The 27,479-nt window shown below is 35.3% G+C and overlaps 1 protein-coding gene across 2 annotated transcripts in view; it reads right to left on the bottom strand.

Moving 5' to 3' along the window:
• Window positions 1-947: 947 nt before the first annotated feature.
• The window catches only part of Ppp4r2 (protein phosphatase 4 regulatory subunit 2), a 53,865-nt gene continuing 27,333 nt past the window's right edge, over window positions 948-27,479 (bottom strand). Inside the window, exons 3-9 of one of the 2 annotated variants that reach the window (XM_020168307.2) lie at window positions 15,176-15,346; window positions 6,905-6,998; window positions 5,409-5,446; window positions 4,326-4,400; window positions 3,941-4,084; window positions 2,956-3,239; window positions 948-2,703 (exon numbers count right to left, since the gene is read on the bottom strand). In XM_020168307.2, coding sequence (XP_020023896.1) covers window positions 2,384-2,703; window positions 2,956-3,239; window positions 3,941-4,084; window positions 4,326-4,400; window positions 5,409-5,446; window positions 6,905-6,998; window positions 15,176-15,346 — 1,126 coding nt within the window. In that variant the 3' untranslated portion in view covers window positions 948-2,383. The remainder of the gene's footprint in view (window positions 2,704-2,955; window positions 3,240-3,940; window positions 4,085-4,325; window positions 4,401-5,408; window positions 5,447-6,904; window positions 6,999-15,175; window positions 15,347-27,479) is intronic. The other variant, XM_074044248.1, reaches the window with a different exon arrangement.

The raw sequence follows: 27,479 nt of genomic DNA, 5'->3' as shown, positions 1-27,479 counted from the left end.
CAACTGAACAAGGTTTTCCAAGTGAACTATGTAAATATTCCACCTATCCTAAAGAAGTTATTCCATTAGCATTCTACATTTATCTGTATAAACAGCAACGAGTTTGATCTATGATCAACATGAGTCTCTAATAAATATTAAAACTATTAAACTATAGATTAAAATGCAGATCTCTCATAGAGTTAAGTGATGTCATTTTGGTACATTCACCATTATTGTACTTTATTTAATAAAGAAATACACTTGCCCTTGCAAAATTAGCAATTGCAAGTTTACAAATAAAACCACAGACCTCAAAGTCATGATGGCCAAATCTCAACTCAAAACCAACAGAAGTAAATCAATTGGTTTACAAATGGCCCATGGCACTACAATTAAAATAAAAACTATCAAAAGGTCACAGGAGCTTCAAGAATAGGTTTGTTGACAATTTCATAAATATTCTAAAGAAAATGTCAAATTTTCTAAATTTACAATATTTTAAATCTGTTCTCATTGGCAAAATCCCTCAACAAAATAAAGTAATAGGTCACTACAAATAAATGTCACATTTAAAATTTGCTTACACACTTTCGCAAAAAATTTTAATTTACAATGTTTGATTTTTTCCCTCTTGGGAACAGTATATCAATATTCAGTTTTCTAATCTCAACTATTAGACACAAATATATCATCTAGCTGCTGTGAACCTGACAGTCTAGTCAGTCAGTAGTATATTACTCTACAAACATAAATGGAGCCAAATTGTTTTGGTATTTTTAGTTACTAGTAATTTAAGTAGTCAAAATGCAAAACTTGTGGGAAAATTTCTGTCCAAATCACCCAAAGCATATGATAAGGTGTCAGGAACTGCTTGCATCAGTATTTATAAGTTCATCTGTGTAACTTCAGGTCCCTGAAACTAAAAAAGGGATTCTTTTGTATTTTGATAAAAATGTACTCAAATATTTCATAACATTAATATTTATTGCTTTATATGAATACTGTATTGAAAGCCCAAGCATTCAGTTACACACAGAAATTATACAATAATATACCGCTTCACAAAGGCAGTAAACACATTACATTCTACAAAATCTACTTTACAGAAATTTAAAAATTCTAAATATCAAAAGGTACAGCTGAAGAAACAGGTATAAATTTGGCAGCCAGTAATTTTGACAGGGAAGTTGCAGCTTGCATGACTTTAAATGTGTGAATCTGAAAATATTGAGTTTAAGAGTAATCGTTGTGCTTTGTGTTGATCTGAAAAATAGAACACTGGCTGTCAAAGAAGCATGTTCAAAAATATTTAATTCACTTCAAAATGCCATACAAATTATGGTGGTTTCTATGTACCCCTAAAGCTTCAGTCACCTTAGCTCAGGTACATACATTACTACAGTAATATATTAATTCTTCCAGTACAGTGGTGTTTCATACCATTGACATTTGCACACTCTAGAATAATTTAGAAAGAAATGTGATATTCACAATGTTCAGAAAAGCAAGCAAAAGGTTAAGGAACCTGCCCAATTCTTTGAGATGGTCTCATGTCAGCAAAATAGCAAGCTAATGTTTGAACACAATTTCCAAGATAAAGCACATTTTCTCATAAATAATGAAGTCTTTTTTTCTCAGGCACCTCAGAAGTATACAAAAGAATTTTAGTTTGAACAGATCTCTTGGAATGTGTTTAACCTGGTATTTCAACAGACAAGATTTCCAGGGTTTCACAAGGGCCAGATCTTATTTGAATTACTCAGAAGAGAAAGAAAATGTCTTCTGAAAGAGGTGAACTCAATCATTACCAATAGAAAAAGTATCCACTGTATTCATCTCTTATAGAAACAGAAAAATATAACATTTCCCCCCTTAGAATAATATATATATATGTATATATGACTTAAAGTTTCATTGTACATAGTCGAACAATAAAATCTGGAAACCAGCATGAAACCCTATAATTCACATGTTAAAATGTTGAAACTATGACCAAAATATGAAAACTGCTAGAGCTGTCAGGAGACAAGACAGAAAGCTTTCTTGCATATGTATGAACTAAATGTAATCATCTTTAAAAGGTTTTCAAAATTATAATTACCTTCCAGTTTAAAAACTTTAATTCTAAATTTAAAAAAAAAAAAAAAAAATCTATACACAAACCACTGATTTGACCAGACCCCAAAAAAAGGAAAAAAAAAAAGAGCAGTAAGCAGGACCCAAAGGAGCTGATATTCACAGTTCTTACATGTACAACTCTTTTAGGATTTATTCTTAAAGTACTTTATTTTACAACCTGCTTTTCTTGTAAAACTAAAGGTCCACTTTATTACATAAAAGTTTTATACAGTGTAAAACCAGAACTGTATGTAAAATACTGTATCTATATGCTTCTAGGTAGTTAGTCTTGTTCCATCGGTTCATCTGTGACCTCTGTGGCTTCGTCGTCGTTTTCCATGGATGATTCTGAAAGAATCTCTCCAGTTTTACTGGAATTGGATCCAACTAATTCTTCTGTCTCGTGGCAGTCAGAGCCACTACTTACAGGGCCTGTACTTTCACTACCTTCAGAATGTGACTCTTTCTCAGTTTGAGGCAGATCAGATTCCTCCATTTGATTATGTTCCTCAGAAGTCTCTTCATTCACAGTTAAGGCATCATCACACTCTTTGTCTTGATTTTTTCTTTCTGGGATCATTTCTCTTGATGTCATGAAAGACTCTAAAAAAGAGCAAATGTTGTTGTAGTTAAATTTTATTTTCAAAATACATCCCGGTAGGTTTTCTGAGTTCTGATACTCTACACTTCAAATCCTATCCCCTGAAAGCAGCAACTACTTACAGGCAGGAGAAAACCCCAACACCAACATTATAAGGAGTCCCATTATGTTAAATTCATTCGTGGGGGAAAAAAATAAAAATACAAGAATTTGAGGTCTCCTGTTCCACCCTTTTACAAATGGTCTCTATCTACCTTCTTCCTCCTCTTCCTCTTCGTCCTCCTCTTCTGCACTGTGCTGCCTGGCTCGACTACTTTCTTTGTCTTTTTCCTGAGGTGAGGATGCTTCTCTCCCTTCCACCGTAACTGAAGGAACTTCCCTGGAAGTGGTCTGGCTGGCCATCTCTCTGACTCCACCTTCCTTGTCGAACCTGAGTCTTTTGACCTCATGGCCCTCAGCTTCCACGGCATCTTCATCTGGGTGCTTATTTTTCACAGAGGTCACTGAGGAAACTTCTGATTCAGATGCTGGAGAATCACTGTAAACGTGTTTTCACAGTGTCAATCATTGGTAAGGTTATCTTCCTCATCTTTTACATTCTCATTTTTAAGGTCCAATTTCTTAAATTGCATTTTAGTGTCAAAGTTAACACTGTAGTATCTGTGCAAAAACCCATGACAGAAGGCAACCTGAACTACTTCAGGAATAATTCTCAGTAGGGCCTAGCTGGGAAGTTACGACCTTTCTGTGGAAGAAAATTCTCTACAAAGTCTTTTCTACATCCACCTTCAGCTGTATTAAATACAGAAAGCAGGGCTCCTACAGATGCATTAAAGCCTTGCTCTGGTCCTGAGAGCAATCTCACGATCATTCCTCCATATCCACAGGAGACTGGTGCCAAAGCCCCGAGGAGACCCCATATATAAAATGCAGTGTGTGCATATAACCTATGCGCACCCTCCCACAGACTTGATAAATCATCTACAGATGATTTTATACTACCTTGTGTAAATGACAGGTAAGTAACCTATCATACTGTTAAGGAATGACAAAAGAGGGAGGAAATCTATACATGTTCAGTACAAGTGCAGATATTTTTTCCCCAAAAAATATTTTTGATCCTCAGCTGAATCCACACATGCGGAATCCAGATACAGAAGGCTGACTGCACACTGTAAATAGTAAATAATGCTGAAAACCATTAATGTGTTAACTTTCTATGAAAACATGCAAACCAACCTGTGGCTTTTCTCTTCATTTTGCTGTACATTTGACTCTTTGCTGTCAGTGCTCTCAGGCAAACCATTTGTTGTCAAAGGGGCTGACAAAGAAACCTTTGGTCGATTAAGTGGCCTGGGTGTTCCAGGCCCATTTATATTAGACCTATAATAAGATAAATCAACATCATTTTCCCCTTTTTAAAAAGTCATCCCTCCCAGTGTATGTTTATGTACAGATCAGAGAAGTATTTGCTGTAATCGTGACTTTCAGATCCATGCCATATCAAATTAACAAATTTAGTAGGTCCTATATCCTCCATAAAAATGTCCAAAACCGTATTGAGCCTGCTACTCAGAATCAGGAAAATGCAAGCTCCTTGGATACTGAAAATCAACAATCTCACCTATCCGTATAGCTTGGTGAGTTTCCAGGAAACATAACACCATTCATTCGATTTAAACTATTGGAACTGTTTTTCCTATAAGAAAAGAAAATACAGTTACGGATGGCTCAGTTCTTTAATTGTAACAAGAACGATGGATCTAAAAGATCTTTTGTAAGATCTTACTGCAACCTATCCAAACAAAAAGACTTTTGTGAGAATTAGCAAAAACACACTAATGTGTAGGGGGAAAAAATCTGTTATCTGTCAATGAGATTTAATTTACACCTTTTAAAAATGTTTTCCAGATTACCTTACATTCATCAACAAAGCAAAACATATTTAGTTCAAAAAGGAAGCAATTATTTTTAACCATAAAGGTTTTTTAATAGCTTCTCTGCCAAGAAGTGTCACTTTATGGGATTATTTGCTATGTTATTTAACAACCACGTAAACTTGCGAGTTCTAAAAATGAAATCACTATTATTTTCTGTGTGAAAGCAGAGGGAGTTTATATTTAACAGATGTTTCTCAACAGGACGCAACCTCTTCTCCCTGCCTTGTTCATTCCAGGGCACACCCTGGCAATCTCTAAAGGTATTGGAGGTGGGGAATACTACCTGCCTCAGTGTATAGAAGCCAGGGCAATAATAAACTCCTGCAATTCACAAGAAATCCTTCACAATAAAGAATTATGTGGTCCAAAATCCAACAGCGCCAAGGTTGAGAAAAAGTGCCCTAAACAGAATCCTTACTGTGCTTTACAGATCTTGACAAGGAGAAATACTTTTCTATCATAAAGAGGAATGGCTTCAAGTCGCTATTCCAAACCTAGCAGTTATACCATGGAAAGACGTATAGGATGGCACCTCAGGACCCAAATCTCTTTACTGGAAAAACACATAGGTAATATTACTGGTAATATTTTACTGTGGGGATTGGATGGTAGGTTCAGAACAAATAAAAAAGTTATGTTTAATTGCATATAAAATAAATGCAACCTATGTTAAGAATATATTGAAAAAAACTATCATTTTTATAAAATATTAGAATATAGTAATTAAATTATATATCAGAAATAGAAATGAAAATCTCTATACTTACTCTGAGGAAGGATATACACAGCTAACAACCATCACATTCTGCAACAAGAAAAAGGTGACTTAATATGAGGGAAAGACTCTAATAAAATTTAGTCATTTGTTTTAAATTTCTCAAAATCGCCTAAGTAGGCTAAGCTTCCACTTACTCTAATACATTTCTAATAAAAATTTCAAATTTCCAATTTCTCTAATAAAGGGAAATAAGTGACTAAAAATGAAAACTGATCATAAACAACAACAACAAAGGACTGAAAGAGAGTATGAGAGGTAGGGCACTAATCTTACTTGTTTCTACTCTAGTTATTCTGGAGATCTGGCATCACATCCTGCATGTGGTAGAGTGGAGCTCTGTTCCCTTCTGAAGGCATTTAGAGACTGAAATGCTTTGTTTAAGTGTAATGATTTTCCTTGTAAAGCCATATCCAATCCAGAGCTTCCTGTGCAGCACCATGCACCCCCAGAAGGAGAATGAAGCCTTTTTATGGACTAGACTTCAAAGACTAAGTGCTTTGCATTTAATCCCCTTGCGGCTCCATTATCCAAATTTCAGGGTGGAAACTGGGACTGAAATAACTGGACCAAAAGTCACAGGACTATGAAGCACTGCGGCCTGATGTGAAGGCAGTACTCCCTGGTATATCTATTGTAACATAGTGACTCTTCACCCAAAAACCTCTAAAATTTAATTAACTGCTGAAAAATAAACAATGATAAACTATCAGTTTCCTGCTCTTTGGGAATCTCACTCAAATGTTGAGTTTCTACTCAACAAAACGTATTAGCCCAGTAAAGCTCTAATACTTATTGTAAATCACTGAAGTAATGATTTGGGATTCCTATTGCCAGGGTAAAATAACTGAGCTTGAGTCAGAACCTCTAAATGAACAAGGAATTATGGTTTAGGATCAACCATCAGAATCAGAAACTCACTGGTACAATTTCAGTTAGTTGCTCCAGTTCTTCACCCCAAATGCAGTTTCTTACTTTTCATTCACTCAAACACTTTGACATCTTTATCAAGTTGTGTCTTTTCTCCTGAATGTCCTTTTCTTATTAGTAGTACCTCCTCTCCCACAATCTGACCTGTATCCTTGTATTCAATGCCTAATTTAAACACTTTAAACCACCAAGTTTGCCAAGCTGTGTATCTCTAAACTTCAGGAATTCTGTAGTTTGCAATCCGCCCTATTAAAGGTAATATATTAATTAAAGAACTTCTCAGAACCATTAATTAATATGTTGGTACACAGTGAATATTTAAGAGATAATAAGCTGCTTTCCCCATCGTGAACGTGACCACCTCTGGCCCTCTTATATACCCTCCTATGAATCTCTTTCTCTCTGAGGAAACATATATAGAAAACAGTACAGAAAAAACTCAAGGTAGACTAGAAAACCTATTTCAAGAAAAGGTGCCTGAAATGGATCTTACCCAATGTTCTTTTCTGAAATCCATTATGCTTCAGTTTAATGTAATTTCCAAAATAAAATATATACCTTTTCTACTCCTCTGAGAAACTTGTCTGTTCCTGTATAGTTTCTTCTTGGATCTGTTAGTAATTCACATAGTCGCTGAATAGTAAAAGGGATACTGCAAAAGAATATAATTTTATAGTTTGAAGTCATGAGTTATCAAGAAATTAGGAAAATTACTTATTTTGATAACTACAACTTTGAGTCACCAATGTGTTAAGCTACCAAAAAAAAAAAAAATGCTACCACAGGGTAATGAGCAGATGAGCATTTAAAAATAAACAAAATAAGCACACCTGTCTTTGAGAAAGCCTTTCCTTGCTTTAAATGCAATTAAAAACAGCATCAAAAATCAACAGAAATCCTCAAAATCAATTGAAAAAAAATTTAAAGTATTCCAAATCTTGACAATTCAGTTTTAAGTTTACAAGAGAAGCAACAAAATGAGTTATTTACATACAGAATCATTTCTCAAGCATTCTTCTGAACACATTTCTTCAGTGTTCAAACAAAACTGTAAATGATTTTGCTACTGAATATACTAAGAAATTATTCCAGTAAAAAAGTATTTTAAATGATTCTGCTCCATTATTATAATTTTACATATTTAATCAAACTTCTAAACACAAACATACTCAGTATTTTGGTAATAACTTTAATTTTTCCAAATACTTTCACTAGAATACAATTTTCACTTGGTTACAGCAAATACAAAACTGAAGAAAATACAAAACTGGAAGAAATAACATTTTGTAAATATTAAATAAGTTTTAAGCTCATATAACTGTTAGCAGTCACCAGAATTACAAAACAGCAACATCATAAGCACTAGATGCGACAATCTTCATACTTCAGTGCTTGCCATACAAAACCTATCTGTTCTCCTTATGAAAAGAATGACAAAGCCTCAAATTAAGAGTTAACATTCACAAACTGTTTTCCAAGCAGTTTGACACAATATTCTCCCCTATAAGGCTTTAAAGTAGCTAGTGAACAATAATGTCAGGACTCCAACCAATCCCATCTCTCTAACTTTAAATCCTGTACCTTTTTACTGTACCACATGTAACTTGACAAAATCATACATCTTTGTTTTCTCATTATACAAACTACACTTGGTTCTCAAAAGTCAGTGTAAGATTTACAACAAATTTTGAAAATGCTTAAAGTAAATGTTATTCATATTAAAAACAAGTGTCTTAGCTTTCTTTACACAAACCTAAAAATAAGCAAAGTGCTATTATATCAAAGGGCACAGAAAAAAGATGAAATGTTTGCTTAATACCACAAATATTCAGAAGCAACTAGAAATACAGAGCTTTTTTTGATGTTCATCATGACTAGTATAGGAAATTCCTTTGGGTTAATACTGTTTTCCTTACTTTTGAAAATCTACTCAGAGTGAAGTACACTGTCAAGATGAAGGATCTTTTAAAATGAAAAAGAGAAGTACAAAATACACCAACAGCACTATTACTGATGAAACAGTAAGTGTTCTTATTTTTTTGGTTCACTGCTATAGAGACAAAATATAATTACAAATGTATAGTTAACGCATAAAACAATTACATTAAAAAATTTTACACATTTTCACAAGGTACGTATAACAACATCAGTTTCTCAACTGTCCTTTTTGATATTCTAAAAGGGGAGAACATTTAACACATATAACTATGGTCACTAAACCATTTATTTTTATATGTACAGACCTGAAATACAGTACATGGTAGACTTCCAAATATTAGTGGGATATACCTGCACCTTAGCCCCTCTTTTATCTCACTAGTCTCAAAACCTTAAACACATGTAATATCACACCTAAGCTAGTCTCCTTAAATGTAGTAATACTGGAGATGTACAAAACAGCACCAAGTGCTCAGGTATTCAAGCAGTACTTAAGTAATAGATACTTAAATAAACATTATCTACTTATGCCTTTTCTTCCAACTAAAGTTCTTTCCCATATACAAGGCTAATGGATGGATATTTCTAAACTTCCTATCTACTAAATGTTTTGGCTAATTATATCTAGGCATGTACGTAAACTGTCTCCAATTATTAACACTGTTGTGTTGCTGAGTATTATTAGTACTGCTTTAGGGGTTCAGGAGATGTGTTTAAATAGTAATGTCAGCAATAACAGCTTATGATAAAATATACAAGTTTATGTTAAGACACTGTCAAGAAGCTTTTTAAAGTCATTTTACCAAGCATCCAGTAGATGGCACTAAAATGTCCTACAACACTTTTCCTCATTAGGAAAAGGCTAAATAAAATAGAACCAAACATGTCTTGTAAATAAAACTATCCACTGGAAGCAGTAATATAATAACAGCATTGAATGGCCTATTTCTAAATAATTTGTGCTTTTTAACCTACTTCCACAAACAGATGTTACTATAAACTACAAATGCCCAGACTTGCTCAGTAACAGGACAGGCATGTAAGTACTTATAATTACATAAATACTAATAAAATTTGTATACAGTGCTGTGGAGCTAGGATAAACTATGCCAGGCAAACAAGCACAACTCCGGGAATAGTTAATTTGAGAGAGGTCTTTAAAATATGGCATAAGAATAGGCCAGATGAACTAATAAAAAACAAATGTAAGGGTTGGCGGAGTGGCTCAAGTGAAAGAGTGCCTGCCTTAGCAAGAGTGAGGCCCTGAGTTCAAACCCCAGTACCAGAGTGGGAGAGGAGCAGTGTGCATTTGGTGTGACTATATGAAAGGTTTGCTTTTTGTTACTCTTCCATTAGACACAGCACAAAAAAGCTTAGAATTCATGAAAATGTTAAGACTTCCTAGTAAAAACGATTAGCTAAATTAAGATACATGTGTCAAGAAGAATAAAGAGCCAAAAGGAGGAAGAAGGATATTAAAACATGCATGCCACTCATTCCAGTGAAAAAACATAAACCAGAATTCTTAAATTTAGGGAAGATTAGGTAAAGAATGTTTGTTGGCAAAGGTGTACTGTAAATAAATGACTTTGTAGAAAAGTATTTTGAACTCTTTAAAATGCAGTTTATTTTGCAAGAATGTATCTTATCTGTTCCTATTACAAAATGAAAACCTATAAAAGAAACTGAAAAAACAACATATACACAAAATACAGAAAAAAAAAGATTTTAAAAAACGTAAAAGCCCCCACACACTAAGGATCCAAAAGTAGTAGGCACTAACTATCAAATGGTATGACTAAGAAATACAGCAAAAAACTGCTGACCTTCTAATGTACAAATTATAGTTGACGAGACCTTGCCCATTGTGAAGTTACCTAAATCTTCATGTTCTTGGGAAACAGGTACTCTGAGAATGCACTTTTTTTTTTGGGGGGGGCATGAATTTGAACTCAGGGCCTCATACTTGCTAGGTAGGTGCTCTTACCACTTAAGTCTTTCCACCAGCCCTGTTTTTTATATTGACTTTTTTCTACATAGGATTTCATGATCCTCCTGATCTCTGCTTCCTAAGTAGCTAGCATTACAGATGTGAGCCAGTGGTGCCTAGCTGAAAATGTACTTCTTATGTACTTACCATGAGGCCCAAATATGACATAATACAAATAGGTCAACTAAGAGTACCTAAGGTATTTTAGAACATGCTCAAATCATAGTCCCTATAATTGTCCTCATCAAATCTACATCTCACAAAGACATCAGGAAGACACAAACTCTCCAAAGATAAGCTCAGAAGAATAAAGTCAAAAGTAGAATTTGGTCCTTAACTCTTTTTAAGACCAAGGAAAACAGCTAACCATAATTAAATAGGCTCACAATTTTATATTAGTTGTATCTTAATTTGAATGCAATTTGTTCCCAATTTATTACTTAAAAAATTAACAAACACAACCAAGGTTTGTATGCCTAAAAAGATATGAAAACTCAAACACCAAGAAAGTTGCTGAACAGGACAGACAGGCATCCAAATTTTAAACTCTAAACAAACCATTCCTTGCTTTAACCTAAGTGTGACTAAAACTTATTTTAATCTGCATAAATGTTTGATCAAGATTTATTTTAAAAAATATTTTGAATAATGGTATTCAATTGAAAAGGAGTTCAAAAATTAAATATGTACATTTGCCGGGCACTGGTGGCTCATACCTGTAATCCTAGCTACTCAGAAAACAGAGATGAGGATGATCACCATTTGAAGCCATTTCAGGAAAACAGTTCCACGAGACCCTATCCTAAAAAAAAAAACCCTTCACAAAAAAGTGCTGGTGGAGTTGCTCAAGGTGTAGGGCTTTAGTTCAAACCCCAGTATTGAGAGAGGAAAAAAAAAAAGCACACTTCATTCAGATTCTAAGATAAAAATCAGACAATTCACTACCATACCTTTGTTACAGAAGCAACTTTCCTCACACCAAACCAAAAGGAATATAAAGCTTAATACTGAATCTTCCAGAGTAAAAAGCTAAACAGATGACCCCCCTCCAAAAAAATCAGCCATCCTATTAATCAGAAACACCAGAATCCAGTGACATTATCTTTACTTAACTTGTACATAATTATCCATACACATGTACTTAAACCTCAAATCAAGTACTATAAATGCTGAGATTTACTGAAAATGTCATTGTGAAGTGAAAAATGTAAAATAAAATTAAGAAAATGAAGAAACAGTCTCAATAAAGGTAAGGAATCCCAGTGCTGCAAATGAACTAATGTTCATTGTCATTCCCCAACCTGAAATCAACCTATAGCACGAATCAAAGCTTTTAATAAAGCTAAATCATTGTTCTGAGTACAGTTGTCACTGTACTTCCATCAAATATAATAATCAAGAAAAAACTACTTGTACAAAATTCATTAGCACATCAATCACATCAACCCACATTATTACAAGACCAGGCTGAGGGACAGAGTAAAGAGGAATGGATACAAAATAGAGCTAATTCTCAACTTAGTCTTCCATTTTGAGTAACAACATAAAATGGCTTCTTTTAGCTACTTGGAGCCTATCTCTACCCTTCTTCCACTACTTTGTGTACTACAGGAATGAACCATTAACTACTAGCAATCTCTAAATAAATTCATGATGTCTTGTTCTTCATTATAATCCCAAGGAGAGGGCCAGCCCTATTTCCATAAGCTTACAGCTCAGGCAAACAAGCGAATGGACAATTTCCAACACAGTGAGGAAAATACTTTATTTTCACAATATGATAAAATAATTTTAGAAAATAGATAGGCTGTTTTTGCAGCAAAATACTATGAACCATTTAACATGCAGCCTTTGCCAATAAGAACATCAGCAAAAGATTGGGAAAAAAAAAAGGAAAAAAAGGTAAGAGAGCAACTCATCAAAGGGCTATCAGAACACAGAGACATTCCATTTCATTTGAAATCAAAGACACAAATCCAAAACACACAGAGATACATAATGAGGAAGGCTTGAAGAGTAGTTCAAGTGGCAGAGCACATACCTAGCAAGCTCAAAGCTCTGGGTTCAAACCCCAGTACCACCACCACCAACAACAAAGAAATACAAGGAAGAATTGCAGTATCTGCACTAAGTACACACGGAAGCATAAATGAATATATTTTGAGAGGCAGGTGCTACAGTACTGACGAATTTAAATTTGTGAGTGTGTTAAGGCTAGGAATGTAGTTCAGTGATAGAGAGCTTGCTTGGCATTTTTGAGTTTGACCCTAAGAAGGACAAAAAAAGAAAAAGGCAAAATGTGAAGTGTGAATATAAATTACATTGACATGAATTATAAAAAGCAATTAATTATACATATATTCAATATGTAACAACTGTCAAAAGATAGTATTACAACTATCACTATAAGTATTTGCTCATAATAGACAAAAAATAAATGTCTACTATCAATGGGAACAGAGGCAAAAATCAATCTGCATACATAATAGAGAACAATGCAGCCACTGCAAACAAATACACAAAGGACAGCCTCATTTTCTTATTTTCAAACGGTCTCGCTAGGTAGCCCAAGCTGACCCTGAACTTGGCATCTTCCTGAATCAGCTTTCTGAGTGCTGGTATTACAGGTGTGCACCACCATGTCCAACAAAAGGCACAGCTTTAAGAGTACTGATTACAGAATATATCAAAGCTCTTGATATATACTAGTTGTGATATACAACTAGTATATATCATGATTCTACTACATCCTTTTTGTGTACTCTGATGACATTTGAAGACCTTTCACAAAGTATGAATACATACAACTTTTGTTAAAGATAACCTATTAAAAATAAGTAAAGGTATATACTAGAAAGGGTCCCTCACACTGGTTGAAGAACAAAATACTACTTAAGTATTTTTAATAACTATATACAAAACATGAAAGTAAAATAAAAGACTGTTGACATGATTTAGTATATCAACATAATATAGAAAAAAAAAGGGGCAAATTCTTAATGTATCACTGATGAAGAGCTAAGAGTCTAGCCAGGGGTGGTGGTGCACACACATCATCATTTAGGAGGCATTTAGGAGACAGAAGCAGGAGGATCACAAGAACCAGGCAGTCTGAACTACATAATGAGACTCTGTCTCAAAAATCAAAACAAAAAAGGGCTTATATTCTGCCTTACTAGGAATGATTCCTAAATAGCCATTCTAAAAAATAAGAATAAAGAAAAAGGAAGTTCAAAATATTCATGGCTTGAAGACAAAAACTTTTTTAAAACAATTTGTTTAGGTATGTTTAGGAATTTAATGACTGTTCAAATGATTTTCTCAATTAGACAAATGCCACTTTTACAGATTAAGAATATATATTTAGATTTACTTAATAACCTATATCTGTATCTAGCTTAACTTCACTAATTCATGAGTAAAGTCGCTTGCTATTCACAAAGCAAGCTATTCTTGCTTTTTGAATGCAACAATAATTTATTGAAAAAACAAATGACTCACTATAACATAGAAATACTTTTTATAGATGTATGAGTACTTTTTACAAGTATCCCCCAAGACAAGTACTCTTATCTTGAGCACATTCAGTTCATAAAACTTATGCAACATACCTCTTCTTTGTGGCTTCTTCTAGGCATGTACTTTAAAAAAAATAAATAAGAGTCCAGCTGGACATTGGTGGCTCACGCCTATAATCCTACCAACTCAGGAGGCAGAGATGAGGATGATCACGGTTTGAAGCCCGTCTACGCAAACAGTTTGTGAAACTCTATCTTGAAAAATTCCATCTCGAAAAAAGGACTGGTGGAGTGGCTCAAGGTGGAGGCCCTGAGCTCAAACCCCATTACCCCTCACACACACACAAAACCCAACTATAACTGATAAGGAAACGTGAACACTGTTAAATGATATAATGGGACAACAGAGTCCACAATCAAAATTAAGTCTCCTTCCCATTCCAGAGCACAGGAAAAACTATAGTTGATGAATCTGAGAAACAAAGCTATGATGTCTCCTCCAAAAAGCATTTTGGTAACAGACCCAAAGCCGAAGTATAACCAACTGTATTTTAAGCAAAATTTCTAAACAGGAATATGACATTTGAAAAAATATAAATTGGATTATATACAATCTTGTTTCAAATTCTATGTGATTTAATACCTGAATAAAAAGGATGAGGCCATTTCTATTACCAAAAAACATGAATGAAACCCCTTCAAATAAAACCTGCCTCTCACTATGAATTTATGGCTAGCATAAACAAAATTCATTGTATTTAGCACTGTCAGTCCACACACAAATTGTTAATGCCAAACACAATGTTCAACAATTACCCTCACCAACACATCTTCTCTTTTAATAAAGACAAACCTGATAATATAAAAATCCCAAACTGGAACTTTAATAACATAATATGAAGCACAGCAACATTTCTTACCAGATCACTTTTATTTTAGTGCAGTGTCTTTCTGGTGCTTTTGTTTTACAAAGAATTAAGCATAGTCACTTGTTGGGAGAAGGGGACTCAAAATATTTAAATAAAAAGTCACAAACTAGAATACTTTTAAAACTGTGACTTCTAATGTTATACAAGTTCTTCACCAAAAACAAAGACTTATAAAACCAAACATACAATAAAAAGAAACAAACAGCAAAATATTTCCTGGGAAATTAATATTTCCACTATCATTCCCACTTAATCTGAATACCACTCACATTCATAAAGGTAGTTCAAGTTTTTTTTAAGGTTATAAATATTTTAAATACTTGTAAGTTAAAAATCAGTAAGTACTGTTATCATTAGAGACGCACAATTTTATACTTATCAGTTAACCAGACACACCAAAACTTAATAATCTATGTTCTTTAAAAATTAAATCTTTAAAATATTAAGTGCATACCCATTAAATCCAGTGACAATTTTCAGTATCCTTTCCTTCATTTCATCAAAAGGAATATATTCGACATTAGGGTTGGGAGGACCTCTTGGTTCAGGAGCTGAAGTTCTGAAATCATCCATCACTTTCTCCAGTTTGAAAATAAAATAGCCTTTAAATTGAGACCACTGAATCCTATAAAGCAAAACATTGAAAAACATGTAATACCAAGTCACTTCATAACTCTTGAACACAAGCACAGAATACACGATGATGCTAATACTAACAAAATTAAGAAACGACTCTTAAGTAATTAGAATGCCTGCATGGCCCAATCTGATTCCATAAAACTCTCCCAACACCTCTAACCCGAACAAAATCCAAATCTCTAATTAAAACCTTTAGCATGAACTATTTGAAAGACTACAGGGTGCTAGTTCCCTTTCTTACCATATAAAATATTTATTTTGACTCTATCCCGCATAACAAATCTTAACCAGGCAGGTGTTACTGCTGCATTCAAAACTGGTCAGTAAAGAATCCATATCTCATCTCTCTCTTTTTCTTTTTTTTTTTTTTTTTTTTTGCGGTTTTGGACCACTCCACCAGCCCTTTTTTGTGATGGGTTTTTTTCGAGATAGGGTCTCATGAACAATTTGCCCAGGCTGCCTTCGAACCTTGTCCTCCAGATCTTTGCCTCCTGAGTAGCTAGGATTATAGGCATACACCACCCATATCTGGCTCACACTCTGATCTCTTAACATCCAAGTTACAATGGTTATATGGACTGGTAAAGCTGTCTTATCTTTGAACTACAAAATAACAAAATCTGCTCTAATAACTCTTTTTTCTTTCCTTTGCACTATTTTTCAGGTTTTTTGTCATTTATGAGACACAAATATTGCTGGTATCCAACCAGTTTGGAATAGTAAAAATATGTAATTACCTTATGTATTTTTCATACCTAGTCAATGAATTCCAGTGAATGCCTATTTATTCTTCTTCCCTTACATTTCACCAGTATAAAAGGAAATGTGATGGCAGCCTAATTCCAGAACATGCAAGAGTCAGGAAGGCCTACCACTTCTTAAAGCAGATAGCACTACTATTAGTGGTAGTAGATCAATCGCTTTCACAGACTGATTGTACAAACAAGATAAGCAGAATTACTAATTTGCTATGACTTTTCTATTCATCTAACAATCCCATAAATTACAGCAGCAGTTTTCAAGTTGCAGTACAAGAAATCAAGTTATTGTCACTGGAATAAGAGGTGGACCTTTACTATGGCGACATCTACACTGATAATACAAAAGCAATACCAGATAAAACTGATAGCAATTTAGCACAAATCTAGGCAGCAGAACCAGAATGCAGTAATAGTAAGTCATCAATCATGTTCATCATCACAACTCAGTTTGAAAAAAATAAAAATAAAAAACTATCTGGTCACTTAAAGTGTGAAGAAATAAGACTACTTATCTCACTGACTACCCATCTTTTACTATTCTATGTAATAAAATGAGAAACATGTACAAAGGATTTCTGCTGCTTATCAAAGCAGTGTGGAGGACTCGGAACAATATTTAAATGTTGCTTCAAGATGACTACCTACTATTTTCATATGAAAGGACTGCCATGCAAACACTGCTTATACAGAGCAGGTGAAGGTGACATTTTCTAGTAAGTCAATGAAGTGAACCATTCATTTCAGTGACTGACAATGTTTGTTGTCAATGATAATTAAACTTCCAAACAATAAAAGTCTAAAAGCCAGGGAAACTTCACTATGAGCTTGAAAGGTTCCTGATACATCCCCAAGATGATTTAAAAGCAACCAATGTTGAAATAAAAGATATTATGGGGTCCAGGTACAGTGGCTCATGCACCTGGGTGGAGAAGGTTGCAGTCTCAGAACACCCCAGACATAAAGTTCACCAGACCCCCATCTCAACCAAAAGCTAACCATGATAGTATACTTCAGAATGTAAAAAGAACACTACAACTCAAAAAAAAACCCTTATTAAAATATGGATGAAGTAGTTGAATAGATATTTCTACAAGATACAGGAAGGAAAAGCCAGTAAGCACTGAAAAGATGCTAAACATTACTAATCTTAGGGAAACAAATCAAAACCACAAGGAGATAAAGTCACCTCCAAATAAAGCTTCAATATCTTAGCATCTAAGAGAAAGAATAAACAAATGGGACTGTATCAAACTAAAAAGCTTCTGCATAGCAAAAGAAAGTCATTAGACTTAAAACAGCCCACAGAATGGGAGAAACTGTTTGCCAACTATTCATCCAATAAGGGACTAATATCCAGAATCTACAGGGGACTCAAAAAACTCAACTCCAAAGAGTCAACACCCCAATGCAGAAATGGGCACATAACTTGAATAGGGACTTTTCAAAGGAAGAGGTACAAATGACCCAATAAATACATGAAGAAGTACTCAACTTCCCTGGTTATAAAAGAGATAAAAATCAAAACAACTTAGATTTCATATCATCCCAGTTAATTAAAATGGCCATAATCAAAGGTAACAGCAACAACAAATGCTGGCAAGGATGTGGGGAAACAGGAACCCTTATACACTGCTGGTGGGAATACAAATTAGTACAACCACTATGGAAAGCAATATATAGTGATTCCTCAAAAAAAACTGGAGCTAGAACTGCCATTTGATCCAGAGATACCACTCCTGGGCATCTACCCAAAGGCATGTAAGACAGGATACAGTAGCCACACCTGTACACTGATGTTCATCACAGCACTATTCTCAATGGCCAAGCTCTGGAAACAACCCAAATGCCCCACAACTGCTGAATGGATCAAGAAAATGTGACATGGAGTATACTCAGCCACAAGGAATAATGACATGGGGTTTAAAGGTAAATGGATGCAACTGGAGGACATCATGTTAAGTTAAAGTCAGGTTCAGAAAGATAACGCCCACGTTTTCTCTCATATGTGGAAGACAGGATCCAAAAGATAAAAGTATACAAAAAAAAAACCAAACAAATGTACACGTAAAACATATTTGTAATAGTGGAACTACACTATGGAACTTGGGAAAGGAAAAGGAAATGACAGAGAATCAATAATATCATGATACATAACATGTGAAGGTAGAGGATATAACGGTATGTACTGAAAGCTGTGAAATAATGGGGGGTTGGAGAGAAGTGGAAAGGGAGAGCAATGGAATGGGTTGAACAGACCAAAATAAAGTATACTCACAGTGGGGATACACTGAGAAACCCCTTTTGATACTGACTTAGAAATTAATAATGAAAGACAGGACTGTAAAATAGAGACAGTGTGTGGGGGGGAGGGGTACTTGTAAGAGGAGGGTGGGTGAATACAGGAGATTAAGGTAGGGGAATATGGCTGATGAAGTTCATATACATATACAAGAGAGAACAATAAAACCTCTTGCAATTGTTTTAAGTGGGTGGGGGGGGAGGAAGGGCTGAGGTGGGAGCAATCTAACCAATGAACAGTGCAACCCTATTCAGAATTGTCACAAAGAATCTCCCCTGTACAACAAATATATCCTATAAAAAAGTTTAAAAAAACACATTTTGAAAAGTAGGCAAACAAGCCAAGCATGGTAATAAACACCTTTAATCCTGCCTCCACAGGCTGAGACAGGAGGATTGCAGCAAGTTCAAGGACAGCCTGGGCTCTTTAGGGAGACCCCACCTCACAAGAACAAAAAATAGGCCAAAGATTTGAGTAGGTGTTTCTCCCGAAAAGGTATACAAGTGACCAACAAGCACACAAAAAGAGGCTCAGCATGATTGCCCAGTACAGAAATGGAAATCAGAATTACAATGAAGGCAGGATTCAAAGACAAACGAATACATAAAACCAAATCAAGCCACTGTAACTTAATCCATAAACTGCAATTCATGTGACAGGAGACTTTAAAAAATACCTTATGATATGTAAAGATACAGCTATTTGTTGGAATGCGACTATTTGATGAAAACAAAAACAGAAAATGTTTCCCTGAAAATTATGTAATTCAGGAACCGAACAGGCCATGAACAAGTCAACCAAAAAAAAATAGACAACAAAAATAATTTTCTTAGGAATGTACTCATTGTAGGAATAGAAACTAGAAAACAAAAACAACAAAACCTTAGTTTTCAGGATGAAAGTGATATTATTCTAAGCAAATGCTAATTAAACATAAAACACATTTTCAACTTTAGAGAATCAATGTCTTCACAAAAAGAAAATTCTTCCAAATAAAATACATACTCAGAACTAAAATCTACTTTGCTGAAATTAACAAGAATTTACTAAAGGTCGTTACCTATTAAGTTTTCAAGTCACCATCCTACACTTCCCTTTCTTCCTCTTCCCCTTCCATTTTTTTCCTTTTTGCAATTCCTCCTCTAGGAAGGCAAAACAACTCATAGTATTAATGGATATATCCTCCTGATAAACTTCACACTGACTTCTTTTTTTGTCCACAGGAACTCACAAATCCACATTAAGACAGGTTCCTCCCACAATTCTCTAAAAGTTAGAAGACAGTTTTCTAAAAATAAAAAAACAAACAAACAAAAGATATTTTTCTAAAGCACAAGACAAGAAAATCCATCTTTTCTTTTCCCGACTGGTTCTAGAACAATTTAGTGGCCAGAGATCTCACTACCTTAACTTGTTGCTTACTACTCCAAATTTTATTAAGATTACCCTTGGCTGAGTATGTCACCCCATGCCTGTAATCCTAGTCATGGACAGCAGAGATCAGGAGGATCATGGTTTGAGGCCAGCAAGCGCAATCAGTAAGACCCCATTTCAACCAATAAAAGTTGAGTGTGGTGACTTACATCTGTGAGAACCAACTAAAGTTAGGTCTTTTCTGTCAAAGGAGTTAATGTAAAACTGTCACTGTGTAGATGCCAGCTAACCTCCCCAAATTGATGTCTACATGTTTTGTGAAACGTTGCTTGACCTTGCAAGGTTTTTGTGGTCAAACAAAGAGCTGTTTATCACCAAATGTCCTAATTTCAAACTGCTCGCTTGAAGATGAATATTGCCTAAAAGAATTTTCTTGTTCTCCCTGTTTCAAGGTCCCCCTCACCCCCACAGGCCCCCTTTTCTAAGTAAGCAATAGCAAAGATTATAAACCCAAACCTAAACCTGTCCATCAGGGTGAGGGTGAGGGATAGAGAGAGAGAGAAAAACTAGGCTGATTCCACTCTCAGTTTGTTCTGCCTATCAGACTACGATCTGCGGCTGTACCCCTCTGCACAAGTAAAACTTTTCTTTTTGCCTTGCTGAGCGACTCCCACGTGTTTCTTTGATCAACGTTTGGAAACAGCATTTCTAACACATCTGTCATCCCATCTATGTAGGAAGCCTACACAGGAGCATCACAAGCATAAAATTGAGGCCCAATTCAAAAACCAATTAAAACAAAACAGAAAAGGGCTAGCAGCAAGGCTCAAGCAGGAAGAGTGCGTGCCAAGCAAGCACAAGGCCCTTACAACCCAGAACCACCATTTAAAAAAAAAAAACTCTTGAGAGTTGGGGTATGACTCAGTGGTAGTGCTCTTGCCCAGTACTGCCCTAGGTTTAATCAACAACCACCACTAAAAAGAGAGAAAAGAAAAATGACTCTCTAGTCAGTCTGACTAGATTCTACACAAAACTGTGGGAAGGCTAACACAAGAGGACACCGGAAAGCCATACCGCCAACCAGCAGCTACTCCAAGGAAAAGAAAATAGAATGAATGCATAAAAAATAAAAACCTAATGGGCTAATCACTCTCCTGAAAGGTTACAGGCTTATATAGGACACTTAATCTTTGAAATGCAGATATTTGAATCAGAAAATTTGTAATGTAGGAGAATCAGTCTTAATTACATAACTCAGGCAAAGTAAGCAAATTTAAACTGATTATTGAATTAAATGGGTAAAAGATTAGCAAAACAACACACTGTATGTGAATTGCTTACATAAAGTCATGACATTTTTAAAAAACTAATTTTAAAATACAAATTATTAGCTCAGAAAAAAGTGAGGCCTCAAACAAAGGAAGGTTCTTTTGCACTGTCATACTATAGCACATCGTATTTTATTAATTGAACATAAAAACAGATCACTGGAATAGTAGAGAGCTTAGAAATAGAAGCATACATACAATCATCTCTTGATATCTGAGGCAGCCTGGTTCCAGAACACTCACTCCACCAAGGGTATCAAAATCCACTGCTGCTCAAGTCTCATATATTGGTGTGTAATTTAAAACATCCTCCTATACAGTATTTTCAATCATCGCTAGATTACTTATAATACCTGATATAAAGCAAATGTTACATAGCTTTACCTTATTCAGGAAATAATAACAAGAAATGTATAGACACAATTTCCTGCCTCCTTCCCCCTCCAATATTTTCAATCTGCAGTTGGTTCAATGTCTGATCTGATACCCACAGATATAGTTGGATGACTATACATGGAAATCTGGTACATGGGAAAGAACAAAGTAGGCATCAAATAGTCTAAGGAACATTAGAACTACCTGGAACTTTAGTAGAATTTAAAAATGAAAGAGAACCACCTTTTCCAATTATATCAATTGTACATACTCATTGCAAACAAATTAGAAAATCAGAAAATGAAAATGATACATCTTAGTACATCATTTGTAGATCTATGTTCTCAATCATTTAAATTTGGCATTCAAGTTTAGTATTCTCCTCCCCCCACCTTATTGACAATGGGTATTTTCAGAGGACAAATAGTCTTTGGAAGGAAGATTTTCAAATTGCAATATGCATGTTTGTGCCATAATTTATTTAACAATCACGGCTTAAAACAATTTTGGTGGTTTCCAAGTCATTACAATTAAAAATAATTCTGTGGTAGACAACCTAATAAACTAAGAAGACATCTGTTTATCAGCTTAGGACAGAATTATGTAAGGGACCACTAAGCCAAAAGTATGAAGAGAGAGACAGATACGGATGTATATGTTTTGTTTAGACCTTCAAGAATATCCCAGAGGCAATGTAACACTTTCTTTATAGTGCTACCAGTATTGAGTATAATCTTCCAAAAACTGTCAATTTCATACTAGGGTTGCTGAGAATTAAATTGACCGCCTTCCACATCAAGGCCGTCAATTATAGTTAACTATACCCTCAGCCCATTAGGTCCCCTGTAATCCCTCATCCTGGGGTTTCTTACCTCCACTAGGTGGCAGTATCACTCCCCTACCAACCCCTCTACCCCTCCCCAGGACCATAAGTATCTGCCAAAAATGCCAAACTGTTTCCTCTTAAGGACCACTGCTCCATCCTCACCACTTCAAAGTTATTTGTCTTTTTTTCTTACTCTTGTAATAATACGCCAAAAAGTAATTATATCACCCAAGTATGAACATAACTTTTGGAATATGACTACTTCAAAGATAAAAACTGCTGGATTTAACTGAAGTGATGCTACAATATTTCTAATCATTCTTGTCTGAAATTGTACTTTATTCACTTACTCAGAAACTTGAATCTGAAGACAGAAAGGTACCTGTTTCAAAGTAATGAAGACCTGACAAACGCATACGAGAAAACATTTGCCAGTGAAAGTGATTTTTTTCCAAATTGGAGTGCTAAATATTTAATGATGGTTGTACACATAACACAATCCAATCAGATGGAAAGGAAAGCTTCAGAAGGTAATTTTCAGACAATAGCTCAATGTAAACTTGGACTTCTTTCTTGCCAATTTGTGTATTCATGAAAAAGATTCTAATGTACCTAAAGATTCATATCACTATCATCTACTTGCCCTCCACTACCCACCAAGTAAAACGAAAAGGAGCATATTTTGAAAACGTGTTCTGGTTAATTTGGTCTATTCTTAACTCTTAGTTTTTTTAGCCTTTGAGTCCAGGTTCCTTAATGTCTCCCTAAATTCTGTTACCAACACAAACCCTTCCCTTCCACATAAGCAGTGGAAAACAAAGATTCATCTCTTTTAACAGCATGGCTCAGGTGCAAGACAGCCAATTGAGAGGTACTGTGTTTTTGAACCAGCACTACCTTCCCAGCTCAGGAAGATGTACTTTTGTCAAGGCCACTAGAGTCACTCTTCTCACTGATTTTGCCACTGCTACCAATTTCTCCACAATCCAGCTGATACCATCTTCAACTTGTCATAACTATTTGCTCATTCCTTTACCAGAAATCTGCCAAAGTTTAGGTAAAGTCCACCTTCTTTTTCATTTTACCAACTCAGTCCATAACATCAAGGCCAACTGAAGTAGAAATATCCTGAAGAGGAGATGTGACAGTATGCACCTATAGTCCCACATACTCAGAAGGTTGAGGCAGGAAGACCAGCTACTCAGGAAGCAGAGGCTGGAGAATCACTTGAACCTGGGTGTTCTCAAGATTAGCCTGGGCAACACAACTAGACTCAGTCTCAATCCAACTAACCAAAAGACTATAAAATGTCTGAAGAAACACAGTTGATCCATGATCAACAAAATTAATGTGCAAAAAAGACATACAGGTATTAAATAAACAGAAAATAAGACATGAACCATTCATTGCAGATTTTAGCAACAGTACAACAAAACCTACAAAAAAGACCAATGCAGGTTGAGAGTCATCTAAAACAATCCTCAGGACAAAGTTAGGACTTTAAAACAGACCTTAAAAAGAGAATAGAAAAAGAAAATGCAAAGGTACAGGACATAAGTAAAGCTAGGAGAAGGACTATAAACAGTAAGATGATTTTCTCAAACTCAGCAATACTGACATTTTGGGTCAGAGTCCTGTGTTATGGTAAGCTGTCCTATGCATTGTAGGATATTTACCACATCACCAGTGCAGACAACTATGCACTTGAGCCCAGAGCACCCTCCCCGTGCCACTCCTACGTGGTAACAGCTAAGAATGTCTCCAGACATTGCCAAATGAATCATAGGGGAAAACTGCAACTATTTAAGAATTACTGCAACACATAATTCCTTTTCTTGAGGATCACACTTGTTTCTGAAAAATAAAACTGAGAAAAATCAAAACTGCAAAATCATAATCTCACAAAATATGAGAAATATGTATGTATTTTAAAAAGACATGTAGAAAAATTATAAGATGCAGGTGATTCATTTAAAATAAATACTTTCATTAAAATCTATCTCATGAATCGACTCTGGTTGTACAGGGTAATGTACAGTTAAGATCTGATCTAGAATTTTTCTCTTGGATGGAATCTTCTGTTTATTAACAGAAAGGTGGAAGAGGATAAAATCCCCACTGTGCACTGACCCAGAAACCAATTAATGTGGCACAGAACAAGGAAACAGTTAATTGTTCAACTCAGTTTAAACAGACTGAAATATACATATGTAAGTTATTAAAGCTTTAACATTTGTTATTAAAATATACACCTGAATAAACAGGCTTCATCCCAGAGAATGTTGGGTTTGAAGATGAGACCTGAAGTATTTTAACAGTGTTTGTAATATTGGATTTTAATATTCTGATATTGCTAATTTTGTCCTACTTTATATGTGAATTATTTTCACTGGTGTTCTAAAATATTCCCCAGAGCTATGTACTACTTCAAAATTACCAATCCAATAAGTTTATAATTATTTGGAAAAGCATTTTCCTCTCACATAGTCTCAATAAAAGAAAAAAATAATCACCAAAAAGCCAAGTATCAACTGCAAGAACTTTAGCCCTAGGACTGTCTGAACAGGTGGCAAATGAGTACCTCAAAACAATTAAACTGCTAGTCCTTCTTGGGAATCTACATGTGACAAAGCCAAGAAAATACATTGGAAATATATTTTTAAAAACAAGCCTATGGCTTGTTGTAGTCCCAACATCCCTCCAAAAAAAAAGATATTAAAAAATAACTATTCGTAGTTAAACAGGATTGGGTTTCATATCTGCTAGGGAGGTATTTAACCACTTGTGCCATGCCCCCCACCTGTTTTGCTGGGCTTATTTTGGAGATGGGGATTTCATTATTTGCCTAGGACTGTCTGAGATCTCATTTTACATTTCCCAAGATCACTGGGATGACAGGAGTGTACCACCATGTCCAGCTTCTTTCTGTTCATGGCGGGGGCAAGGGGGGGGGGTCTCACCAACTTTTTTCTGTGGTTACTATCCTCCAGATCTCAGCCTCCTGTGTAGCTTGGGATGACAGGTGCACACCACTGTGTCAAGCTATTTCAGAGGTAAGACTTTTTTTTTCTTTTGGTGTTTGACTCGTAGGAAGGTACTCTACCACTTGAGCCACTCTGCCAGCCCCAGAGGTAGGATTTTTAAAATTAAGAAACTGGAGGAAAATAGGGCTGTTAGTGTTAACAGTGGTGGAGTACTTACCTAGCATACTCACAAGGTCCTGAGTACAATCTCCAGACCACAGCAAAAAGAAAAAAAAAAAAAGAGAGAGAGAGAAAATAAAAAAGAAAAGAAACTGGAGTAAAAGTGGCACAAAGTATAGGCACTGAGTCCAAACCCCAGTACCACAGAAGGGAGGGAGGGAAGGAGAGAAATAGAGAAAGGAAAGGGGGGAGGGGAGGGGGGAGGAAAGAAAGAGGGAGGGAGGGAAGAAAGGAGGGAAGGAAGGAAAGAAATAGTTAATTAGTTGGAGAAAATACCCATGCATGAGCAATTATAGTTGGTGAATTTTCTGAGTAGCTACAAAATTCTACACAGATAAAAATCTATTGATTTTTAAACAATTTTTAAAAGCACTGTTTCCATTAACAGAAGAAAAAAAGGAATGAAGTAATCAGAAATGAGAAAAGCAGTACCAGTGGTCCAAAGTCTAAATCACCAACCTTTTTTAGATAAAAAAAAAAAAGGGGGGGGGAAGCACACACACACACACACAAAGAAAAAAGAACACAGAAAATGCAGACAAAAATCAAAAAATATTTTAAATCAAAAACATTTCCCAAAATGGAAAATAACAAGCACTGGTGGCAATGTGGAGAAACCAACCCTTTTGCGTTGCTGATGGGAATGAAAAATGGTGCAGCCTCCGTGGAACAGTTCCACATGATCCAGTAATTCCACTTCTATGTGTATACCCCAAAGAAGGAAAAGCAGGGATCCCAGCACTTGCATACCAACATTCAAGGCAGCACTATTGACAATATCCAAAAAGCAAAAACAAGCCAAAAGGCATCCACAGATGAATGGACAGACAGTGCTTTACATGTACAATGGAACATCATTCAGTCTTTAAAAGAAATGACATTCAAATGAATACAACATGGATGAACCTTGAAAACATTACACAAAGTGAAATAAAAGCCAGATACATAAAAACAAGTATTAGATGATTACACTTTACGAGGAATCTCTAACACAAAATAGATAGGAGAAAGGAAGGAACAATGAGGAGTTACTACTTAACGAGTATAGAATTTTTGTTTGGGATGATGAAAAAGTTCAGGAAGTTGATAATGACAGCCGGACATCAAAGTGAATGTGTTTACTAATGCCACTGAATCTGTGGTCAAAATGGCATGCTTTGTCATGACAAGTATTTCCAAATTAATGAATACAGCTGGTCTTCCACATCCAAGCATTCTGCGTCCATGTATTCAACCAACTGCAGATCAAAAGTATAGAGGAAGAAGGGAACTGCATCAGTACTAAACAGGTACAGACTTTGTCATTATTCCCTAAACAATGTAGCACAACTACTATTTACATAGTATCAGGTATTACAAATATTCTTGAGACAATTTAAAACAGTATGTATGCAAAGATATGTGTAGATTACATACAAGTATTATGACATTATATATATGGGACTTAAACATCCAGGTTTTGATTACCTGTGGGGGTGCAAGAACCCAGAGCCTTCAGACCTGAGGCATGACTACCGGTTTTCACACTTCAAGAGCTCACAAGGATTGCTGAGAATAACTAACACAAAGATTGACAAAAGGATCTACACCAAGGCACAGCACAGTAAAACTGGACAACTCTGGAATCAAAGAGAAGACCCTATAATATTTCAGATTATAAAACAAGTCTTATTAGACAGAGTACTTTAGATAGGTCAAACAACGTCATAAATAAGCAATGGAGATGCTTTCAAGAAGTTGAAAAGCTACTGATTTCCAGCCTAGAACAATATACTCAAACTATCCATCAAGTAGGTAGGTAACATAAACACATTTTCAGACAATGAAGTACCAAAAAACAAACAAAAAAAAGTAAACGAAAAAAGAGGATGACCTGGTATCTAGAAAACTAGATGGACACACAAAAAAATGTTAATTTCAGAATTACAATGGAGATCCTCCACCATCCTAAGG

This window comes from Castor canadensis, chromosome 10, assembly GCF_047511655.1.
Source record: "Castor canadensis chromosome 10, mCasCan1.hap1v2, whole genome shotgun sequence".
Lineage (NCBI taxonomy): Eukaryota > Metazoa > Chordata > Mammalia > Rodentia > Castoridae > Castor > Castor canadensis.
The sequence above is the reverse complement of the archived record's forward strand: the minus strand, read 5'-3'. Positions and strand labels throughout refer to the sequence as shown.